At 35.5% G+C, this 26,035-nt stretch overlaps 2 protein-coding genes across 7 annotated transcripts in view; both read right to left on the reverse strand.

Annotated features, from left to right (window-relative positions):
* The window catches only part of LOC106078941 (beta-1,3-galactosyltransferase 4-like), a 70,797-nt gene that overhangs the window by 12,780 nt on the left and 31,982 nt on the right, over positions 1-26,035 (reverse strand). For 3 of the 6 annotated variants that reach the window (XM_056039524.1, XM_056039523.1, XM_056039525.1), the window contains exons 2-3: positions 25,699-25,799; positions 82-371 (exon numbers count right to left, since the gene is read on the reverse strand). In XM_056039524.1, the coding sequence (XP_055895499.1) occupies positions 82-362 (281 nt within the window). In that variant the 5' untranslated portion in view covers positions 363-371; positions 25,699-25,799. Of the gene's footprint in view, positions 1-81; positions 372-6,189; positions 6,365-8,427; positions 8,582-10,325; positions 10,446-25,698; positions 25,800-26,035 lie in introns of those variants that run through there. The other 3 variants (XM_056039530.1, XM_056039526.1, XM_056039529.1) reach the window with 3 other exon arrangements.
* LOC129927880 (beta-1,3-galactosyltransferase 1-like) overlaps positions 15,099-26,035 on the reverse strand; it is a 36,178-nt gene continuing 25,241 nt past the window's right edge. The window contains exon 2 of the mRNA XM_056039531.1: positions 15,099-19,075. Coding sequence (XP_055895506.1) covers positions 17,603-18,796 — 1,194 coding nt within the window. The 5' untranslated portion in view covers positions 18,797-19,075 and the 3' untranslated portion in view covers positions 15,099-17,602. The remainder of the gene's footprint in view (positions 19,076-26,035) is intronic.

Consider the following 26,035-nt stretch of genomic DNA (forward strand, 5'->3'; position numbering starts at 1 on the left):
AAAGATAAAAAAAACAACAACAACAACAGCTCAACCAGATTCTACTTAGAGACGATTCTACTGAAAGATGATTCTACTTACTAAGTGCACTTGTAGAGAGCCTTGACGTTGTCCTGGTTGCTACTAAATGTCACGGTGACCATTTCGGTGCTGCCTAGCACCAGAGTCCACAGTGTTATGCACATGGTCAAGAAGGTCAAGAAGTAGACCACGTAACGGCACAGGTTCTTTAAAGGTGCTGTGTTACATTCTATACCGGGCTCACCGTTGTGTTTCTTGACCAGCACTCTTAGACACGATCTCTTCATGATTCCTTTGCCAATAGTCCAAGTTGGAATCACTTGGTGTTTTATCGACACCATCTTAAGATTCTAAAAAAAACAAACAACAAACAAACACATAAAAATACTTAAAAAAAAACAACAAAGTAACAATGCTTATATGTTTGTAAAATGTTTTACATGTTTCGGATGTTCCTTCAAAGTTGAAGATAATCACTTTCTAGTCCAAACCTCCCGCAGGACGACGGGGGATGGGAGCGGGCAGGGTTTGAACCCTGGACCATCGATAAATCTCAACGACAGTCCAGCGCGCAAACCGCACGACCAGGCAGCCAGACATATATGAGGGGTAATTGTATCAATTAGTTTGCATCAGTCATGTAGGCCTACTAAATTTGTAATAGATCTAGACTAGCAAAATGAATCTATGAGATTAGAAATAATGTTTTTTTTTCAGCGCTATTTCAACCTTTTAGCTTTTTCAATTCGCTATGATTAGTATGATCCTGTGACTTATCTGGACCAGTTGAGAAAAGGAGGGAGAGGGAGAAAGAAGGAGATATCTGGAGGAATTTTTACCGTAATCGTTTTATAAAAGCATTTTTTTAATTAAAAAAAAAGGGGGTGGGGTAACGACCTGGATTTGAACTCATGGCTCAAGCCTCTTCAACCCGACATACTACCACTCTTTAAAAAAAAACATTTTGAAATATTGCACAGAACTGAATAGTTACAGGGACAGCCTTATTTGAAACAACACATTAATTTAACATGTTTAAGCTGGGAGTGGTCTAAAAAAGCGACTTTAAAAAAAAAGTTTTTTTTTGTTATGTAGGCTCATAGAGATAAACAACCCAGATACCTCATACCGCTTAGCATAGCAATTTTCATTTCACTGATGCGCATAATACCAATTAAAAAATATTTATGCAGGCACCGCGGGCAATCTTATTGTTTAGCACCTTCGAAGGTAAAAATTAGCACATTCATTTTGTAACAGGTCCACCTTATTTAGCATAAAGTATAGTTTAAATGGAAATCTCGCTTGGGGTGTCTACATGTCGAAAATAAACTGTTTAGAAGTAAATCTATACGTCTTTATGTTAGAGACTCCCTCGAGCCCATCCAAAACATGGAGGTGTTTTATTTTGTGGGGGAATAAAATAGTTATGGATGTGGCGGTCCCCATGACAGTTTCATGAATCAACGTGTCTTTTGTAGTTTTTTTTTTTGTTTTTTTTGCATGTACCGATTTGTTTCAATGGAAACTTTCTGTCTCACATCTGAAACCCAACAGACCAAAGAAATAAAAACATAAGTGCTAAGTCAAAGAAAGTTCTGAGGAACAAAAGCATTTCACATTGACACTTCTTTCGCTGTTGTGAAAAGATTGTCGCCCTTTGATCTGATTGAGCGTTTTCTAAGCCCTTGTGTGTAATGGCGTCATTCTAGGAATACGACCGCTAAGAAGTAGATAGAAGCCTAATTTATAAAGTGCAGGTCGTGTGTGTGTGTGTGTGTGTGTGTGTGTGTATATATCATGGGCGTAGCCAGGGGGGGGGGTTTGGGGTTCAAACCCCCCCCCCCCGAAATGAAATCCCCCCCCCCTTGGGGGGGGGGAACGGAATTTAGTGAATGATTTTTTGCTTTGATTTTGTTTATTTAAGTTGAGATTTTAATACTAAACCATCAATAGCCCCAGCACAACCAATGGGGTATTGAGTTTAAAACCCCTTACCAGGGGGGTTCGAGTTTAAAAACCCCTACTAGGGGTTTTGTGTTTAAAACCACCTACTAGGGGTTTTGAGTTTTAAACCCCCTACTTGGGGTTTTTGCAGTTTACCCCCCCCCTTCTATAAAACAAAACAAAACAAAAATGCTAACGAAAATCCCCTAATTCCAAGAGCACAGTTAAGGGAGATTTTGATTTTAAACCCCCTCCCCCCCAAAATTTACGATAAACCCCCTCTTCAATATAAAAAAAAGGTAATTACGCACTCAAAATATTATGAGCGTAGCTAAATGGGTTTTGACTTAGTTTTTAGTATAAAAACTACAATTCAGCGGGGTTTGAAGGTAAAAAATACCTCTTTAATAATAAAAACAAAGCAAATTATACACTCCAGTGGAGCTTGAAGCTAAAAAGTACCTCTTCAATATAAATAAAAGCAAATTACTCACACTAAAATCTATGAACGCAGCCAAAGGGGTTTTGAGGCTAAAAAATACATCTTCAGTGTAAGAAAAAAAAAGCAAATTACGCACTCAAAATGCTATGAGCGTTGCCAAAAGGGGTTTTGAGTTTAAACCCCCATTCAGAGGGGTTTAATGCTAAAAATACCTCTTCAATATAAAAAAACAGCAAATTAAACACTAAAATTATTTGAGCGTAGCCAATCCAATCGGGGGTTTTGAGTTTAACCCCCTCTTCTACAGATGGCGTTTGTTTAAAGTTTAAAACCCCTCCAGAGGGTTTTGAGTTTAAGATCCCCCTACAGAGCATTTTGAGGTGGAAAACCCCCAACAGATGATTTTGACGACAAAACTTCTCTTTTCGATTTAAAATCTAAAGCAAACTACAGTCACTTAATTCCAAGAGCGTATTCAAGAGTTGTTACACATTTTACCAGTGTTAGGGCTCCCTTAATAAACTGTAGTAAATAGTCATCTGCCGAAATTGAAAAACACTAAATGTGGCTCAACAAAGATGGCTAAGACAGATTTTAGTTGTCAGTTATAGAGATCGGGTTTAAATCAAGGAAATCCTATGCCGAACTGGGAGTCGACCCTTTAGTAAGATTGTGAGAGAGCGACGCATAAGGTTTGCGGGACATGTTCTCCGACAAAATGAATTACGCATAAGAAGAGTTGCAATGATATCCTAGTACAACTTGACGCCACTCATTCATTGAGGTCCTCATGGCAGGTGGGAAGAGGCTTCAGACATTACCAGTGACAGATTTTTATGGAAACAGCTTGACGTCAAATGCTCCGAACGGCGCGGTAGGGTCTAAGTCAGTAAGAATAGCACATTAGGTTTTTGAAATAAAACTTTTTAATAGCAGGAAAATGCACTGTAGATACCTCAGAATATGCATTTTGTTGGCTTTCAATACCAGAAATAGTGCTTGGCGGCGGGGCTTCGCCCCGCGCTGGCGCTCCCCAGACCCTATTGCTAGTAATGGCAGGGAATCTACAATTTTATGGAAACAGCTTGACGGCAAATGCGCCAAATGGCGCGGGAGGGTCTAAGTCAGTAAGAATAGCACATTAGGTTTTTGAAATAAAACTTTTTAATAGCAGAAAAATGCACTGTAGATACCTCAGAATATGCATTTTGTTGGCTTTCAATATCAGAAATAGTGCTTGGCGGCGGGGCTTCGCCCCGCGCTGGGGGAGCTCCTAGCGCTCCCCCAGACCCCCTTGCTAGTATTGGCGGGGAATCTACAATTTTTCCACTAACTCATGGAGGAACCTATTCTAGGGCACAATAAACGTCTTCCGATAGAATGAAGGGTCAGAATGCAATAAAGATTATTTACACACACACACACACATAAATACATATTAAAAAAAAATTCGCGGGGGGAGGGGTCGGGGGGGGGGGGAGAAAAAAATCCCCCCCCGAAAAAAAATCCTGGCTACGCCCATGGTATATATATACGTCTTATCCAAATGAATGTTGATTGTGACTGCTGAGGTGGACTATGGCCGTCAAAAGTTGCGATTCCCAATTTGTTTGGACCAATCAAAATTATCTAATATTATCTTATAGTAAAGATGTTCCTTTTTGTGTTAGTTTAGTTCGGTATGTTAATATATATTCCAATATTCTGATTCAGGCTGATTCAGGCAACACATTGCAAGAAGTGGGAAAAAAGGGTCAAAGCTGCCAACGATATCGGGCCTGGATGAATCTCCCCATGTCTATGTGCAAGTACTGTAAATTAAATGTATACTGTTTCAAAGTTATTTAAATTTTCTTTGCCAATTTATAAACCATTAATTATTGCGATTTTATTTAGCATTCAAGCGTTATTTGAGGACCGAACATATGAAATGATCTACAAAACTTGCTTAACTTAACCAAAAGTGTAGTGCCGCTTATCTCGTGCTGACCTATTGACCTATGTTCTTTGACTGGAAATCCGCACTAAGATTTTTAAGACTAACAAAATGGGAGATAAATCCTGAAATTTCTGATTTAAAAAAAATGTGTTTAAATACTTGCCGAGGTACCGCTTTATCAAAGCTTATGCAATACAATGGCCACCTCACTTGGGTTCAATCGAATTTTTTTGTCACTAAGACTAACGAAACACAATGGGTACTGTGGGACCACATATACATATGTTTTTAACAGTGCCCATTTGACCAATTCGTAAAATTAAAGTAATTTAATTTCTGCAACTTGAATGAAAATAAGCAAAGGCTTTCCCTTACAATTGTAATAAAACTTGAGGTCTGATGCACATTCCTCCACGGAGACCTCACCAATTTCAATTTTTGCAAGTAATTTTGCAGGACACAGGTCTGAGTAAAAAACAGCGTTCTTCAAATTGAAGGTGGAAAAGTTACGATTCCCCAGACCCCCAGTTGATAAAGCCGGGGGGAGGGAGTCCAAACGAACGCCATTTTTTTAATGCTGGTTGAGGGGGGGGGGATTAAAAGCTAGTGAACGTGGAGTACAACGTGGAAGTAAAACTGAGTCAAACCTAACTGGATGAACCAATCTGAACAGCGCAATGCCAGAACGTAAGATAACACGCTAGAAATCCATTTCTTTAAAAAGTTCAATAACGTTTGACTCGGAACACAGGGATACGAAAAAGGTAACCTTCCTGTAATATAAAGAAATTTACCTTCTACAAATATCAATAAATTCACAGTTTTTTTAAAATATAGATACAGTGCAGCACTTTTTTCAAGGCAGTGAGGCTTGAGCCACAGACAATATGGAAGGTGTATTGAAAACCTTTTCAAAGTGCTCGGCCCAGTGATTTAGGATTTCTTCCTTATCTGTCAATAGGATTGTCCCATACAGCATTTAGTAGAGGAGATGAGACTGGCTTCGTGGATCCATAGACCTCGTTTATGGCATGGAAGAAATTCTATATGTCGTGCTTGTCAGCGAATTCCTGTATTATTTCCAATTTTCGCTTAGCCAGGTATCTTGCATTTGGCATAGCTGTTTTTGCATATTTTTGCGGATGTGTATGGGGTATCTAGGAGGGGTAGCACCTCTAGTGGACAGGCAGTCGTACCTTTTTTTAGAGGGTAGCCTGGCTCTGGCTCACTCTTAGTCCCCACTCGGTACCCAACCCTCACCAGTATCTCTGACACTCAGTACTCTGAGGTTCTGTCAAACCTAGCAAGTGGAGTCTGGACTATGCAAAACGTCACACAACTAGACAAATCGGACACACTAGCAACTACCAGCACAGTGCTGTGGAGCACTCTAGAGCAGAAAGTCTCTGGTCATATACTGCACCCAAACATTTCAAGTAATTAAATGGGAAAAGAAGTATCTCATTTAAATGTTGCTTTTAGAATCGAATCGTGATTGATTTGTGAAATAATGACACACAAACACCCTAAGACACACACACACCCAAAGACACAAACACAAAGACACACACACACACAAAGACACACACACCCAAAGACACACGCACACACAAAGACACACCCAAAAACACACACACACACACACAAAGACACACACACAAAGACACACTATATGTAAATGAATGTTTTATGTTATTAATTCTTAAAAAAAAAAGGTTCATTGGTTAAAAAAAACAATCAAACAACCAAGACACAAACAGATACATACACTATATACCTGCACAAACACGTCCGCGAGAATTCTGTTTGCTTAAGAAAGGTAGATCTAGATATTTTTTACCTGTCCGTTGTCTCAGTTGTGGTCCCTTTAAAGTTGACAGGTATCATTGGAGGAAAAAAAGGTCCCTACGTGATATTTACAGGATCTACTCTCAGGTACATGTGCAGACAAATACCAGCTTGGAACCTGGTAACTAGGTAGCGCGGAGATAATGTTGGTGTACGTCTAGGCTTCACATCCAAGATATAAATGTAGGCATTGGAAATAGAAAGAAAAAACCTACGAGAATGGGTGACATACAGAAATATACACAGAGAGATGGAGAGAGAGAGAGGGGGGGGGAAGAGGGGGAGGGAGTACATTGATATGAGAGGGTGTAAAAAGCGAATTTGAAACACAAAGAGTAGAACAATAAAAGCGAAAAAAATACTTTAAAAAAAAGCTTATATTAAGTGTATCAATTAGTTTGGATCAGTCATATCATTAGACTTGTAATAACCCACAGACGACAATCTATAAAGGGGACTATTTCAGCTTATACCACTACTTCAGCTACCTATAATCTTATTCCTTGTTTGAGAAACCAAAAAAAGTAGTTTAACCCAAAATAGTTAACTAACTCATTGGTTAATTTTTTTTTTTTATTCTTGTGTTGTCAGGTTAAAGAAATAATTATGCAAAATTTCAAAATCAAGTATCGATAAGAAAATTACTTGTTAGTCAACTATTGGTAAATAATTATGTTGTTTGGTATCTTAAAAAAGGGAAAGAAAACGTACTTCTTCTATCCCCCTTTTACTGGTCCAGACAAGTGATAGGATCATAGCGCATTGAGAAAGTTAAACAAAAACAATTGGTAAAAATATTTCTATTCTATTTTATATCTAGGTCGGACTTACTGCAAACAATTACAATTACACTTAATATAAGCTTTTTTTTTAAAAGTATTTATTTATGTGTTTATCTTGTTGCTTTTTTTTTTTACTTTCATTTGTATTTTGCTTAAAAAAAACAACAACACATACATTAAGTTTAAAGAGTGATATTGTATTCCTCTTTGTCAGGAAGAAGAAATACGCGATCTTTTACCAAAGCATATTTTGGCATTTCTTTTCTTTCTCTGCTATTTTCATTTCACGCCTGATGTACCGTAATTTCGCGCTTATAACCAACATACGCGTATACCCCGCACAAATTACAAAATAAGTAAAAATAAAATCGTACAAAATGCACCCTTATATAACCCGCAGGTGCATTGTAGTCTATACGTTTCGATATTACCAGTACCGGCAAATAAGTTAAGCTGCTTGCTTACTTGTCACAACTGATTTCTGGTGCATGACAGATTATTTGCCTCGATATTTATTTATTTTCTTGAAGTTTGTATCTTCATAAAGCTTTCCAGTGTACATTACACAACCACACAGCGCACTAAAGGAGGTATAACGGAGGTTTCCGTTAAGCTATGGTTATGAGTGTGATATTTTGAAATGTAAACAAAGAAAATGTTTCTGATATACTTGTTATACATGTTTTTGATGTGGTTGAGAATCGAAGAATATTACATCCAGGCCCAAACCTCAAACAGAAAGGCGAGGGGGGAGGCGGCGCATAGGACACGATCAGGCAGCCAGGGCGTTTACAAAGCGTTTATAAGAGACAGACAAGTTGATGATCTTTCTGCTTCCAACATAATGCCAGCCTATAGTGTAGGATAGTTGCTTATAGAACATGAGGAAAAACTTCATTGCAAATATTTTACGTGTTTTAAAAGAAAAGAATTGAAAGTAATTCACATTCTAGTCACTTCACAAGCCTAACATTTATACGACATATATGTACTCCAAAGTAATTCATATCTCAAAATTACACCAGAAAGTAGGTTATACACCAGTCATGTACTAGTTTTACCTCCTTTAAAGTAATAGTTGTATCCAAGTAATGCACTTAGAGTAATAATCTTATCCCAGAAACGTAACCGAAAGTAAATTTGACTACGGTATAGCACTCTATAAATCGCAATGTCTGAAAGGGTACTTTTATTTTCACTATTGTATTCTAAAGAAACAGCTATACCTAAGTAATGTACTATATTGAAACAGTTTTACACTATTACTGTGCTTCAAAGTAGAATTATACACTAAGTACTTTTATTTTAGTACTGTACTCTAAAGTAACAGTTTTACTCCGTTACTGTACTCTTAAAGTAACATATTCCGCTACTCAAATATTTGATTAGCATGCCAAAAGTTTATCCAATGTCAGTAATTTAATCTTAAAAAAAAAATAGTTTCTTACACTTCTACATAACAAAAAACACCACCATTAGCCTGCTAGGGCATGACTCATTTTCAGAATACTTTTTAAGTGGCCGAAACATTTCAGAGCAGACGACTGAACAAACTAAAAGAGTGCACTTCCGGTGTTCCATTGTGAAAACAAACAACCAATTACGTTCATGTTATGTCGAAACGTTTGAACCACTCATGAACAGGAATAACTCGATCAATACATTGATAGGAATACGCTCAGGGTAAAAGGATCATTTTGTAAATTGAAATCTATATAAGTAAATCAAGGCCATGGAATTTTTTTTATGACATCTGAAAAACAAAGATAAGCCACTCTAGAAAATTCCATATATTCCACGTGAACCTTACGAATGTAGTACACTTTCAACTATAGCAGCGTCTGTGTGAGTTCAATTTCTATCATATTATGAAGACGTTTGAACCTGTCTAACTCTTCAACTATTAAAACTGAGTCGGTGGTGAAGCTTCAGGAGACGGCGTATCTTATCAGTAAAAGGCCAAGATTCATGTTTAGAATTGGTCGGGCTAGTAATGAATTTTTAGCCGTTCGTACTGAAAAGGTCGAGCGGGTTAATGATTAGCCATGCGATAAAAAGTACCCGTATTTTAAGGTCAGATGTGTGGCATGTTTATGTTTCCCTCTCTAGTGTCTACACGCAGAATCAATTTAACTCTTTACTCACGCAACTATCGATACCCTCGACTCTACAGCTCTAATGCTATCGAGCCATATTAATAATCTGGTAGCAAAGACACATTTGAAACATAAACAAGAGAGACAGAATAACATAATAAAGTTTTCATTTTATAATTTATTGATGACAAAGTTTATATTTGTTTTTAAACTCATTTTTTTTTGCATGAGATCAATAATTGGAAAATAAAGTTAGCTTTCTATTACAGTCTACGTTTAAATAATCGCGGTCATATAGTTTATAGATTTGTATTATCGCGCTTACGGACATCAAACAACGATGTCATTAATCTACTTTATATAGAAACCAGAGTTGTTTTTTCATCCATCATACAAGAGAGATGACCTCAAGAAGAGTTTGGAACCAATATTGGATATATGCCTTAAAATCAGATATAGGTTAACAGGCACGACCAGACTAACACAAGAATAGACGTAGGACGTCAATATATGAACACTGTTAGCAAGTCTAAATTAAATTAGTTTTAGCAAGTTTTAAAAATTTACTTGGCTTTCACCAAAAATGTAGTATGAAGAGTTAATCTTGTGACATCAGTTTGATTTTGATTATTTTCATAAATGAAAATGCTTGATCGCATTGGTATCTGACAGCCGTAAGCACGATTATAGTTCTAGTAACTCTACCAGTTATTGACGGCTTAGTTTATTTTAGTTAGCTTTATTTAATTGATGATTTCCTAGACTTAACTCAAATATGTCTGACTATCTGGATTTTCTTTAGAGTGGCTTAAGGCCAATGAGGTCTTTAAAAATGTTAAAATTGTCATCATTTTTTTTTATTATTACTCAAGTCTACTACATTGTATCTCAGGTTAAATTAGTTTATATTACAATAAAAGTTCTATTTAGTTTTTATTCACTAACGGAATTATTTCAAGTTTTATAAGTTAAGATATAATACGCCAGCAGCTGTTTAGTTGTCTACCAGCAGTTTGGTGCTACAAGTCAACGACCGTCAACAATAATTGTTTGGAATAGAAATTAATCAAACATTGTATACAACAAAATTTTCACATGAAAAACAATGGCTAGTGGCATTCATCTTGTCTTTCACATCTGTGCGTCATCATAGTCATAAAAACATTTACAAAGCATTTAATTAAAATTAATATGCATAAAATGTGCAACCTCGGTGTGAACCAAGATTACGTCACAAACTTATCTCGCACCTACTGCGCATTCACATCAGTGTTCTTATAAAGTAAGATTTTCCTTTCAGACCTTGCTATCTCTAGGGCAGATGATGTAAATGTCAACTGTTTCTGTAGCCCAAGGATAACGAGGGTGTCATATGGCCGGAACAACGGCCAACCGCCGTTACCCTTCCCCAACTAATGTCACGTACCTATTAGAGCTGGGCGGACTCAGAGGCGTCCTAAAGATCCTGAAATTAAAAAATCCTAGTCTTCACTAACACCGTTAGTACATTAGTTCTCTTGTAACATTTCACATTGCGAGTTGTTGGTATCTATTTCAGACATGGCCCCAAATAACCAGAGGGATTAAACAAAGCCATCAATGTGACAAATACATTTGTCCTTTCAAAGGAAACACATAGAAACATATTCAAATAGAATCTTCGCGAGAGAAAGTATTCATGACCAATTTCTAATTTTTCTTGGAATTATAAATCGTTTTCCTTTCAATTCCAAAAAGATTCATGGGTGGATACATTTTCAGAAAAGCTAACGGAGTCGCGCTCCTTTCAGCCTGGTTACATCCTTGTTCAAAAATAGCTTTCATTCAACCTATGACAACAATAAACTGTAGTCAAAGAAAACCTCAATAAAAACATTCACGTTTACGCCGTAGTTTTGCATTATTTAGATTTAATGGCTGAACCTTGACGAAGAGGCCTAGAAACTATTTGAGAAGGTGCAAATCTTGCCAGAATGGATTGAAGATAAAATAACGTTTGAAAGGAAAAGTCAATGCAAAATATAGAAATGCTTAGAAATTTCTATAGACGCCGCAAGCAGGATGAATGTCTGAATAGAAAAAAATGGTTCTTTATTTTCTCGGATTTTCGTAAAAGTATAATAAACGGATAATAAAAAAAAAATGACTTGTATTAAATAGTGTTTAGAAGTAATAAAGTGTTTGTCATCACTTTTTCAAATAACAAGAAAAACATTTAAAAAATAGTGTTTTTGTTTTAAAAGACAATATATCCTTTATATAACTTATGAAACGATTTTTTTCTAATGAATGTTAGATTAAACAGATAACAACGGAACATTTTTTTTACTCCGCAAATCACCCCCCTCCCCCACGAGAAAGAACCTGGGTTAAGTGAATGTATAGATCTATTAGAATTTATAATATTCCGACTTAAAAGACCATGCGCAAAATGTTCATTAATCCATTCAACTCAAGTAATGCGGAAATACTCAAAATAGCCCATCGAAGATAAATATTGTCTGGTTCTCTAGCCAAATTTTAATTTATTATTATTTATTTTTTTTTACTTTGAAAACTATAACGCCAAACTAGAGTTTTCCCAGTGTGGCCAATGAGCTAGTAATTCTTTTCCCAAAGATATAATTAATTGTAAAATTTCTACAGCTCAATGCCATATTGATAATCTGATATGGATCCACTTCCTTTTATAACCTTGACCTGAACGTAAATTCGAGTATCCCTTTTCTATTTCTGGCCGCCCCCTCCCTCCCTGAAAAAAAAATCTGCCTTGACAACCATTCTTCTTCACACTATCTGACTATACTTCTGCTCTTCCGTTTTTTTTGGGGTTTTTTTTTTGTTGAAATATTTGATTTGCTCTATGGTAATTTTTTGGGCTGGTCCTTTTTTTTTTATTACTTTTTACATCCTCCTCCGCCCCCCCCCCCCACCTTTTAAAAACTTCTTTTAAAAAAAATTATGTTACATCCATAGACTTATATCTACTATATCTAGACTGGACATGGAGACTTTTTAACACTACAAAAAATGTGGTGAAATTTTTTTAGAAAGTTGGATTAAAGCGTTGTTTTGTAAAGTATTTAAAAGAAGTACTGTTTGTTTTTTTTCAACCCTAACCTATGTAACATATAATTTATTTTTTAGATCTAAATCTAGTAATTGAACATCAAAAATAAGAGTACTCTCGTCTCATAATTATTATTTTGCATTTTTTAGATACATAATTTAGAAACATCTAGGTAATCAATCTATTTAAATGTTCATAAGATGATTTAAATCAACATGAATTATTTCGATCTAGGATTTTTGAAACATTATCTCAAAGACAACAAACAGGAAATGGCTTTGTTTCATATATTTGCGTAAATATCCGAGAAATGATTTTGCATTATTTCTAAACTTTGAAAACTAAAGATCATTACTTTTCTAAGACAGAAAAGATTGATTGGGGCAACTCCCCTGAGAGCCTGAAAAAAGAATTTACGTACATAAAAATCTATATATGTATAGGTCTGTGAATCTATCAATCGCGGATAAGAATTTATTTCCGGTTTCCAGTCTAGATATAATATATAAGTCTATGGTTACATCTAACTGGCACGGCATGAGCCTTTTTTAAAATGGCATCCTGCGCATGAAATGCTCACGTGATATTTTGGCCGGAAACACCCCCCTCCCCATTTTAACTCTCCTATAACACATATTTAACCCGTGAATTATAGTTTTTTTTTTACGTTGAATTACAACGGCCCGCTTTTGATCGATCTCCACCCCACACCAAACTGAGAAATTATAGGTTCACTTTTCTAGCTGTCCCCGTTACCACCCCTAAATAATGATTTCCCATACAATGGCTAACTTTTTCTTCGGGATTCGCAAATTCATTAAGTATTTCTTAGCTTTTGGTTGGATCCCCTTTTTTTTCGTTATCCCTCTGGCGTCGTAACGCTCTAACCCAAGAATTCTGTTCTCTTTTTATCTTACTTCCGCCTTCAACCCGCAAAATAATAGAGTTACACCTACATTTTATATTGTTTTACTGTACATTTTTTACACACAAAAACACGTATTGAGTCAATATTGGCTTCATATAACCAAAAACAAGGTTACAAAGACAGTTTGTGTGGAAAGACAAACTCAAAATCGGCCCCCCAAAGTGGTCCACCCAGGCAGGTAAAATGGCAGGTTTCAATATTTTCAGAAAGAATATCCGAATGAAATTCTATCAAAGACAAATGACAAGGAAAGAACGGAATGTGTGGTGCCCCAACAGTCCAGCAGACCCAAGGGTAGGTGAAAGTGAAGGTGAAGTTAGATGTGAACCTTGCCTTACTGATGTCTTATAATGATTATCTAAATGAAAAAACATTTCGTTAAAAAATAATTCCTTTAGTTAGGTGTTCTATGGTTATAGCGTCAGTGCAGTTCACGCGATAATATGAAAAACCACTTATTAATTGTTATTTTAAATTATGTACCACTTATAATTTATATGCATACTATATAGATTTTTTCTCTTGAAAAAAAAAAGTACAAAAAGTTTAAATAGTGCTTAAAAACGGAAGAAAGTTTAATGTTTAATCTTTTTGATATGTGGACTTTAAAAACCATATTGGGTCTAAATCGCGAATAAAAAATCCTTTTCGGTAAATTTAACCGATCGTGAAAGGTGTTAAGTTGAAATAGGCACACAGAAAATAGTAAGTGTTTAAATGCTCATATTTTCTCGTCCATGAATGAGGGCTCTTGGGAGTATGTATATATTTCTACTCCGTTAATAACAGTAAATCCTGATGTCTACTTAACGTTTTAAATGCCCAATACTAAGGGTCAGTCATCATTCAATTGCAACACTATTATACATATTTGACTTTCCCATGCGCAATAAGACCAATTTCTACAATGCTTATATTTACTCATTCTGTGTGTCTGGAAAATCTTGACCACGTTATTCCTCTCACCGGAAGTTCCCATTCTCTGATAAAGTTTAAACTTATTCATTGTTGAAGACAATACATAAATCAATCAAACAATAAACCAATTATTTAAATAAATTTTGTTTTAAATAGAAAAAGGGACAAACATTTTGCAGTTCTGAGAGATAACTGGCAGTAATTGTGCGATCCTTTCCCGTACATAAGCTTTTTTAAAAAATATTTTCTATTTTATCCTTTTTTTTTTTCTTACTTTCCTTCATTATGAAAGAAAAAAATGGACTCTATATTTTGTAACCTATCCTAAGTAGGAGGATCATTCAGTAGCCTCTGGAACATTGCGTCTGTGACATCACAAAAAAATATATTGATAAATATTCATATTACTTATACCACACAAAATACTTCATTTCGTGCTTCAAATAAACTTATTGATGCAAAACAGTACTACAGTATGTGTAATTACTTCCATATAATATAATAGGAATATGAGGTTTAATCGAAAGGAGCTTTATTTGTAATAAAGGTATAGACCTCATAGGGGCACTCGCTCCAGACAAAAGGTTAACTGTGCTTGACCTTTGTATCCCTCCCCGTTATCATCTTGGGATGAAGAGTGTGGCCCAAACAGAGAGAACCTACAATGTATCTTCCATACCTAGAACCGGTAGTTAGTTCATTACTGTATTTTAACCAACATCAACACAAGTAAGAAACAAACATTATTGGGACAGCTAATGATGTTTTAATACATGATGACAACTTATGAAGAAATGTGACACAATAATAAGTCAATAACAATATTTGAAATGTATATAGTTGAACAAAACAAAATGGGAAAGTTTCTCTGGATGAATTGCCGAGGTTATGACATTGTAAGAGACACTGAATACCGATCTGAAACTGTCGGACCGGGTTAATGCAACAACGCTCGTGGTATAAGAACTTGTCCAACTAAAAAAAAATGAGGGTACTTGATATCTGTTAAGCAGTACTGAATTTACCTATGGGCAACATAAGCTATAGCTTACGGCTCATACTTGCCAACCCCCGCCCCCAATTTTTTTTTTAAAGAAAAAGCAAAAGAATAAAATATCTTATGGAATTATAAGCTAAGGGTCTTATCGACTCTAAATCTGGTCATGCTGTCTAGGTGATAGTTGTAAGACAAAAATACAATAATTTGATAACCAATGTTACTGAGATTGGGCTAGGAAGTTGCAACAGAATTTACAACAATCTAATATTGAACATTTGTAAATAACTTTATCACCGAAACACTACAGCTAACCAAAATATTCAGACCCAATCCTCAGTGCCAATAGTTACATACAAGTGAATGAAATATTGAGTTGAAATGTAATAAATAAAACGCTATAACTTGTCACTTTTTATTTACATCATGGATAAACATTTTGCTAGTCACATCAAAACTAACAGTAAACAAGTAAAATATTAAAATATAATAAAAAAAAATAAAGCTTATATTAATCATAGTTGTATAAATTAAATTGGATCAGTGATGTAATTAAATGTGTAATGTACCTAGACTAACAATGAAAAAAGCATTTATAAAATAAAATAAAAAGGGGAACGACCTAAAATCGAAGTCGTGACTCAAGCTTTCTCAGGCATCTCAAGTCAACACGGTAACCACTCTGCTAGTGGAGAGCCTATGAACATGGAAGATTGTAAAGTTATCTATAGTTTCGTCCTATTTTTCATGTTGTGTTCACTAAGACTCAGACGATGACCTAGAAAGGGGACTAATTCAGCTTATACCACTTCAGTCAAGTACAAATGATTTCCCTTGTTTGAGACACCAAACAAAATAATTAATTAACTAATTGGTTCTTTTTTTGTGTGTTGATTCTTGTGTTGTCAGGTAAAAGAAATAATAGTGCAAAATTGCATCTTGATCCGAGAGTGGGTGTGGGAGAAATATCGTGTACACACTTTTACCAGAGAGACGGGAAGAATGAGTTGATATAAGCTTTGTAAAAAGTAAAATATGCTTAATTGTACACATGAGAATCCTTGTTTAAAAGAAGTTCGCCTTGCCGTGTCGTGCCATAACAACCTACTGGTAGGCATACATATTCTCTTTAAATGTCTATTAACCCTAAGACGCGTGTGGTAGTTTAGCCTCTAAACAGAAATGTAATTCCATTTTGTATGCATTCACAATAAAACAGCTCAGCAATTGAAGGGTTAACTCCATCCCTTCCCACTTTGTCCCCACCCCCCCATTTTCAACGAGGAAGTAAAAGCTAATCAATTAAAACAAAACAAAATAGTTTAAAACTTATGTTACGGCATGTAGGTCTAGAATACAAGACAACTGCGGCTTTATGGGTCGGCGTATTGCATGTAATTTAAAAGCAACAATAACAGCATTCTACCGACAGACCACAAACACAAACACAAACATAAACACAAACCAAACAGCCTTTCATGTACTCAGGCACAAGCAGCATGGAGCAAATCACCGTTGCAATAATTTTCCCAACTTCAACGGTTGAACGATATAGATCTAGAGAGTCTAAATGATGTTTTCAGTTTAACAATTTTTTGGTGATTTGACCTTACCATTTACGCGTTTCTTTTATGAAATTCTCAACTCTTTTTTTTTCACCCTTGTTTAGATGACGTTAACAGTTAACAAAAAAAAAACAGCTTTCATCTTTTAGGTCATCCATACCTCCCAACCAAAACATTCTTTTCGTTTTATAATTTAAAAAATAAAATAAAAACGAACGTAAATGATGAAGCAAACACACACACACCCCCACACCCACACACTAACCTACCTAACAACAGACTCATTCCTACACGTGTGGAGACACACTGACAAGGTTATTTGGAGATTATGTACAAGTTCATGGCTGTCCAGGCGTGTGTGTGACTGACCATGCGTGTGTGTGTGGCAGACCATGGGAGTGTGTGTGGCAGAGGCAGTACGTTGTGGAGGTAATAAATGGTTGGAGCTTTGTTTAATGAAGGGAGTTGGGTCAACGCGAGCGTCACTGGAAACGATACGTTACAATGAGTTTGGGACCAAATTATAGACATTATGGTCGACTCTGTAAATACCCAAGTGGAGAGGGGAGAATCGTGGGGTGTGGTTACTGGATAAGTTAGATTTTGAGATACAGACCATCCCATCTTTCTCTCTCTCTCTCCATGACATTTCCCCCCCCCCCTCTCTCAATCTAAGTTCCCAGGGCTTTTTAGCACAGAAATTTTGTCTTTTAACATAATATTAAATTAGAATTAATATCAATAACGGACTGGCTATTGACAGATTTTTGAATAGACAAAATGCCCACCCCCTATGTTTCTTGCTATATATCATCCTATCGAATAAATTAAATGGTTACGTTTTAAAATGTAAATGTTAATTATGTAATAAAATTAAACAAATTCATTTATCAAATGCATATTTTGGTTGAATGAAAAATGTTCCATCTACACTTCAAACAAAAAAAATGATTTTACAATTTTTAACATTCAAATGTGAAAGGTAATTCTCAAAAGTTGACTCCCCCCCCCTCCTAGAGCTAGTCTTTCATCAGGTGTTTTACTAAATTTTATACCAGTAATGTTCCCTTGGCTTTAGCTCTTAGAAAAGTATTATGAAAATAGCTGTGAGCCTTCTCCCAATTTGAAAGTACCTGAAATCTCACTGACCACAGTTTTCTCTGGATGTCTGGATTGGGAACTCTAAATGCCAAATGCTGGAATTTCTGGATCGAAAATACCTCATCTTCTGCCTTGGGTTTTTCAATTGGCAAAATCCGGCGTTGAATGTTCACGACTTCATAAGAGATATTTTTTTGCTCCGACAGCAAGCCGAATAAGTAGACGTCATCTCCCGGGACGAAGTCCTTGTCTGTAAAGGAAGCTTCGTAGAGAATGGGAATCAACGTGCTGGTAAAAACTGCGAAGTATCCGGAACAGAAAGGTGGCCAGTGAGTTCTTTTCGGAACCAGGTGGGGAGGCACGTTCCACCTGGATTTGGGATCTCTAGGGATCGGCATATGAACCTTGTAGTCGCACGCCACAGCAAGGGGCTTCGGCGCCAGCTGAGGCACAATTTCCCGAACAGCGGCGAATGTGTCCACAAACATGTCGTCATCGACTTTCATGACGTACTTTGCCTGAAAGCAGTGGGAGTTCACCCACGTCAGCATCGTGACGGCTTTATATGTCAGGTTGGTGAAGACGTCCAGAAAGTTGCCCTGAACAAGATCCCCGTGTGTAGAGTATTCCGTCTCGATCTGCAGCTGCAAATCTTTATCGTTGACGCCTCCGATGAAGAAGATCAGTTTGACACTGATGTCGGAGAACGTGTTTGTACTGGCCCAGGTCTCCCGGATGGCTGACCTTATGTCCCTGTTCTCGGGCGACGAGTGGATGTAAATGAGAATATCCACTGGCACAGCTTCGCAAGCGTTGGGGTTTTCTATGAGGTAACCACGAAACCGAGGATGCTCCGAGTCTCGTTTCAAAGAGGGCGACACTTGAGGGCGCTCGTCAAACCATTGTCTGGTGGTCACGAGCAGTTCTTCGCCCTCGGTCGTGGAGTCGTTCACGGCATGGCTGGCATTCATCAATTCCAACTGCTTTGCGGTGTTTATGATCTGCGAGCTCTGCAGTTCAATAAGAGTATCTAAAAGCTTGAAAGTTTTTTCAGAGCCAGACTGTTGACTCATGTAGAACACAAACATCACCCCCAACAAAGTCAGTGGTAAAAATTTGGTAAATATCCTTTTGATATACATTGTCTCTAGCACACTGTGAAGGACTTTCACAAATTAATTAACAAATTGCCTTTCACTTGCCACGAAACTTAGCGAAGCAAGAGGATTTTCGTTCAATACAGAGAAAAAGACTACATAATTTACTTCTTTCCTGAGTTTGAAACTGTTGATTGGATTTCCGTAGGTATCTGTTAAAGGTGCCAGTGTTGCTGCTTATGTTGATGTGATGAATGAGTTCCTTCTATGTTGCACACAGAAATTGCTTCCCTTTGAACTCAATTTTAAAAGCATCGTACCACCCTGTAAAGAAAATAGATAAGAAAGGGGGAACTAGCTTTGCAGAAATATTTTTATGATTTTGGTAATGGTCTAAATAATTTAGGAGTGTTATTTTTTTTTGAAGGTTAAAAATGCACATAAGTTTATTTGCATTTTTCCCCACAATACTTTTTGCATCCATTTAATCCACAGTTCGGACTTTTCACATTGAAATTTATTCACATCTCTATAGATTTATAACCGGCACGTTCCCCAACCTGATAGATCGATCATCGAATCGATCCACATTCCTGGAAATATAACCTGATAGATCGATCATCGAATCGATCCACATTCCTGGAAATACAACCTGATAGATCGATCATTAAACGATCCGCATCCCTGGAAATACATACCCAAAAAGTTTCACATCTCCAGAGATCTATAACCAAAACAAACTACCACAATAAACGAGTATAACAAAAATATGCAAATCTTACTGATCAGAGCAGTATTTGCAGGACGATTAAAGAGGTGACTTTCCAGATTCACAGCACTTACTAACAAAAGCTCGATTCAAAAGTGTAAACAAGTTGGTCAAGAAATGGAAAAAAAAAATGCCACAATATAACAGCAGAAGTCAATGCAAGTGCTTTGAGACAGCCCCGTAAAGAAAAGTTGCTAGTATTGCTAGAGATAAAATTAGCTATCACATGTTACGAAAGGCCCCAAAAAGCCCCAATATCTCAAATAGCCTTGAGCCTTTTGCAAGTTTCAATAGAGCTGAGGTTATTAACGCCATGGGATTTTTTTTCAGGTTCAAATAATTGTAGAGAGTTCAACTGTTCGATGGTTTTTAAAAAAACCAGCAATACAAAAAAAAAAAAAAGAATACTTTTTAAAACCTAAGCTTATCTAAGGTGATGTATCCGCCAAATACTGCCATTTATCTGAAAATTACAGGGCTTAGCTACCTTCAATTATAAAAAAAAAATCAGTTAATTTGTACTAAATGATTAACTAACTGGTTACTTTTTGGATTGATTCGTGTATTGCTGTCGACTATGAATAATTAAACAAATTTTCGATTTGATCCGAGAATGAGAAGTGGTAAAAAGAAGGTGCCATAAAGTAATAGGGGGTCTAAATCTATATATATTTATATCCACATCTCCCATTATGTAGCATTTATTCCCTTTCTTTCGCAATCAAACAAAATAATTAATCACCAACAATTTATTAACTAATAGTTTACATTTTTGGATTGATTCATGTCTTGTCAGGCTCAATGAATAATTGTGCAAAGTTTGAACTTGATCCGAGAATGGGAAGTGGGCGAAAAAAAAAAGTTCAAACTTTTTAACATACAGACAGAAAAACAGACAGACAGAGTTGATATAAGCTTTGTAACAATAAAAGCGTTGAAAAAAAAAGATAATTTTGCAATGTATTATTTGTTTTTAAAATGTAACCTAAGCTTTTTGTCTCCTAAGATTATAAATCCATGACTCACTCCATTGTGACTCCATACTCCTGAGTATTCCCTTCCCCTTTTTAAAGGCATTCCTGATTCAATTTTTAATGAGAATTTTCTGTCACATTAAAACAAAAAGAATTTGGTGATAATGAAAGGTACAGCAAACTCAGACTACTCAAGGCCCCTATAATATGAATAACATAATTACATTCCATACATATTCTTGAAACCAATAATTCCCCATTTAATTTTTATATAAACTATACACACACACAAAAAATATAAATGCGAGCAACGAAACATTAAACCCAAACATTTATAAATGAATAAATAATAAAATTAAATTTATTTAATATGCGCGTGAGTGTATAAAGTATGTATGCACAAAGCAAAAAAAAAAAAAGACATTACTTAGATTGGGACATAGTTTCATTTTCGACATTTTGAGTAATGAGTATGTCTCTATCAATCATTCAACCTTCTTTCCATCCTTCATACAGTCAACTGTTTGCGCAATCATTTTTCACTAGCACACATTACTCACTGGTTCACAGCACTACACACTGTTACACAGCACTACACACTGCCACACAGTTCTTAACTATAAAAACCATTAGCTATATTCACTCAGGGCCGGATCTACGGGAGGGCAGGCGGGGCCACAGCCCCCGTGGTATCCACACACAAAAAAAGGGGGCCTCAACAAAAGAAAAAAAATATATTCGAATTTCGGTGGGTCAGAAACTTAAAAATAAAAATTTTTATATTTTTTTTTTATATCTTCGGCTGGCAAAAATGCCGTGATGAAGAAGAGTACGCTTCTAGCATGCTCGGACAGTACGTCTACCACGGGCCCTACCCTCCACAAACTCAAACATCTGCACTTTTTGAAAATATAATATAAATGTTAAATATTTTTTTAAAAGGAAAATGAGATTAAATTTACAAGAAATCTAATTCTTTCTCCTAAAATATAGCATGCTATTAGATATAAGCATTTTCATTCTAAAGTAGATATTAAGTATTTTCATTCTAAAGTAGATATTAAGTATTTTCATTCTAAAGTAGATATTAAGTATTTTCATTCTAAAGTGGATATTTATTAAACCTTTCAAAAAATTGTAGGGGCCTCCACGTACATAGCCACACGGTTTGGGCCACTCAGTCACGCATCCCAGACTTCACGTAAACTCTTTGGAAACCCATCTACCAGCACGTTTGGTTTCGTGAAATTAAGATACTCTGGTAGGAGAGAGCATAGAGTGTGTGAGATCGTAGAATTGGTTGGCTCTCATGTATTGTTATTTATAATGAAAGTTGGTCGAAAGTGAGATTGAAATTTATTGAAAGCGATATACTGATGCATTCTCTGCATCTTTCCTGTAACTGTCTTAAGGAGAAAATCACCTCAGTCGTGGACCTCTTATCTAGAAGAAAAGCTAGCCTCTTAACAAATGGCCGGTTCCGCTACCACCAAATCAAATGCCACATTCACCAGCGTTACATGTGGACGGGAATGTTTCTCTGGAATAAAGCTTTACAGTTGAAAACGTGATTCACCAAAATAAAAACACAGACCTTTCACGGTCAGGTACTTGAACATGTGATTTTGTCCTGTCGAGTTTTTTTTTTTTTTTTTTTTACTAATACTGACTGATGACAATTATTGACATAAAAATGTCACAGACATTAACAAAAGTTTGGAGGAGTTTTGAAAACGAGATAACCCAAAGACTCACTACTCTAAGAAAAAGGAAGGGTTAAAAGACAGGAAGGGATTCCCAAAGTCACTACTCAAAGAGACAGGAAGGGACAAAACAGCGATTGATATAAAATTGTTTTATAACAAGGTTACAAAGACAGTTTGTGTGGAAAGATAAACTAAACAAGATTACAAAGAGAGTTTGTGTTACACAAACTCAGAGGCGGCCCCCGTCGAAGTCGGATCCCTGTCGGATCTGCATATTCGCAAATAATATTCAAGAGGTGATTTAATTTTGATGTAAAATGTTTTACACATTTCGGATGTTCCTTCAGAGTTGAAGATAATTACTTCCTAGTCCAAACCTTCTGCAGGACGACGGGGGATGGGAGCGGGCAGGGTTTGAACCCTGGGCCATCCATAAATCTGAACGACAGTCCAGCGCGCAAACCGCACGACCAGGCAGCCATCCGATGGTCAAAAGTAATAATGTTTCAAAGATTCATTTGCCGTAAATTTAAATTTAAATTTAATAAAAAAATAGTAGATTAGTTTTAGTATATTAAAACATTACAATATTGATCAAAACGTTTGGAAATGAAAATCTACACTTTTTTTTTACACTTTAAGTTTAGAAATTGAAATTCTACATCTTAATCTAATCTATTTTAGTCTAAACTAGATCTAGAAATTCTAGATCTAGACTCTAAAATAATTTTAATTAGAATATAAATCCAGATCTAGATATACTGTAATAAAAATCTAGATCTAGTTTAAAAAATCTAGATTAGATCTAAATCAATATATCATTCCTTTTTTAAACGCGAGTCACATAACGAGGCTTAATAAACATTACTATACCGAGTTCTTTTTTTCATTTCATTTGAAGAATTAATTCCATATAACGTCAGAGGGAAAAAAAACACTACGTCACACGGCCTAGCAAGAATAAAAATCGCCTTCATCATTACGAGCCTTTTATCGAGTGTTCATAGACATTGGTGCACCGAGTGCGTTCTTTTAGCATTTCATTTAAAGAATTCATTCCATATGACGTCAAAGGAAAAAAAAACACTACGTCACAAGGCCTAGCTAGACTAAAAATCACCTTTATCAACACGAGCCATTTCTCGAGTGTTCATAGACATTGGTGCACCGAGTGCGTTCTTTTAGCATTTCATTTAAAGAATTCATTCCATGTGACGTCAAAGGAAAAAAAAACACTACGTCACACGGCTTAGTTAGACTAAAATATGTTTTCATTAATACAAGCAATTTTTTCGAGGGTTAATAGACATTGGTGCACCGAGTGCGTTCTTTTAACATTACATTTAAAGAGTCCATTCATATGACGTCAAAGAAAAAAATTCCATTACCTCACAATAGGCTAGTACCGGTACCATAAAAAAAAATGTCTTTATTTACACGAGATATTTAACGAGGGTTCATAGACATTGGTGCACTGAGTTCTAATAGATATTATTTAAAAAGGATCAAAGCCGCATTGTTTTTGCGTTTTGTCTGTCAGTCGGTCTGTCCGTTATCTTGATATAAAAAAAACAACTAAAAGTTATTAAAAATTGATTAACCTTTATTTTACGTTTCAAAACATCGCAATAATTTTTAGGTATGAACACATTTGAAAAGTTTATATAATAGATTGTTCCGGATGTTTGTATAAATAGTAAAAGAAAAAGAGAATTTCAGATAAAAGTAATACCGTTAATTAAATTTTTTGGATGGTCTCGTATAAAAATTAGATGTACTACAGCCACGTGGAGAGATTTTCATACCTTACTTTGGTGTTTGGATTCTGTTTTCCTTAAAAATCGGAACATAATATTAACGATAATTAGATTTTTTAATGTTTTAGGTAGAAAGTTAAATGTACTGTAAGAGAGTAGTGAGTTAAAATATTTTTCATAAAAATCCGTAAAAACATTATTTCGTAAATGAGAAGATTATTTGTTTATTAATTAGAAGAGGGAGTTCAAACAATTATTTGGCGTTAGTAGATTTTTAAATAAATTCGGAAATTTCAGGCGACGATTTGTAAAAAACAAAATTCGGAACTTTCTTTATCGATTACAAAACTTCTATGTTATGTTTTACAAGAAAATTAAATGTCTAAAAAGTAATTTTCAGTAATCAATTCTAGTAAATTACTTTTTTTAAAAGCCTTATGCGATTTCAAACAATCATTAGGCATAATTCATGTTTTATAAAACAATATCCGGAACATTTTTACACTTAATGAAATGTAAGTCAGTATAGAGATTATGATTTAGCATTAATATGCTATTTACATAAAAAACGGAACAACATATTATTGATAATGTGTTTTTGCAACGTTTAAGCATGGAAATTGAATGTAATATAAGTTAGAAGAGCAAACAAACATTTGTTGGCGTTGATTAGTTTTGCACAAAAAAATCCGGAACAATCAATTTTAGATACTTAAAACTATTGAGATGTTATGGGAGGAACATTAAAGGGTAAATCAGATTTTCAATAGCTTTTAGAGTTCTAGTTTTTTAAATCTAATCGTTTCGGACAGACCGACCAACAGACAAAACGCACAAAAATAAGCTTCTTTTATTCTTTTATTTTTTTACTAAACAAAAAATAAATAAAATCTGATTTTTAAAAAAAGTTTAAGGAATTGGTTTAGCACCTGATCATGTTGCGACGTTACGCTACTGCACGAAAATCGCTGCATAAAAAGTCCATTTAAAAAAATGTGCGTGATATTTACATACAAAGTGCATTATTAGCCTTTATAAACAAACAGAAATGTTTTCTTTTAATTTTAGCAGCTAGTTGACCAGAAAAAACGTCTTTAACTATTATTTGTATATGTTGTAAACATTTCCTGTACATTTTAAAAATATATTTGACTTAGTGATACTGAAAATACACAAAAATTGTCCATAGCCTCCCGCGTTTGTTACTATTAATAGTGAATAGTTGTAAAAATGGTGTATTTTTATGAAAAAAATGCTTGCATAGAAAAAAGAAAAAAGTAGAACTTTGAATGATCTAAAATATGATGTCCGATTTTCATTATCTCTTCTAGTTTCTGAGATCTAAACGGGACGGACGGAAGGACAGAAAGGCCACACAAAACTAATAGCGTCTTTTCCCCTTTCGGGTGCAGCTAAATAAAGCAATCTAGATGATAAAAAGAATCTTGTTAAAAAAAGAAACACTTAAGGGCAGGTATTTATTGGCTTGATCTCTGTTTACCGTGTATCTGTTCTATTCTAGAAATGTTCAGTGCATTCTGGTCGACATTTCTTTTGGGAGTGGCCGGAGGGGGGGGGGGGAGAGACAGAGAGAAATCTGTGAGAGTTTCAATAAAATCATTTTGTACATTTTAGGCACTTGGCTACGAAAGTTTTTCTATCATTGAACTAAAATGTTTTATTTCCATTTCCGCCCACGACTTTGTAATCCTTTAGAAAGAAGACAAAATTGACTACAAACCTAAAGACGACCTCAAAAGCAATGCGTTGAAAAGTCCAGCAAGCGAAGACAGTGTAACTCTTGCTGCGTCATTACAAAACCTTTCCGTTCTCCTTAAGGGCCTGAGTTGAAAAGAAAGAAGTCAAGGATACAAGGTCACATAAAAAATACAAGTACACACACACATATATATATATATATATATTTAGGATCGTAATAACGCAATTAGCATAAAGCCCGCGTAACATTTATGATATAATTTTCGTTCCTGCATTATACGTCGGTAAAGATGGCTAAGTATCTGTAACAATGGTGTCAGCTGTGGATCATTTTCAAACTAACCTGGACACGTCTGTCA

Source organism: Biomphalaria glabrata, chromosome 8 (genome assembly GCF_947242115.1).
Source record: "Biomphalaria glabrata chromosome 8, xgBioGlab47.1, whole genome shotgun sequence".
In the NCBI taxonomy this organism is placed as follows: domain Eukaryota; kingdom Metazoa; phylum Mollusca; class Gastropoda; family Planorbidae; genus Biomphalaria; species Biomphalaria glabrata.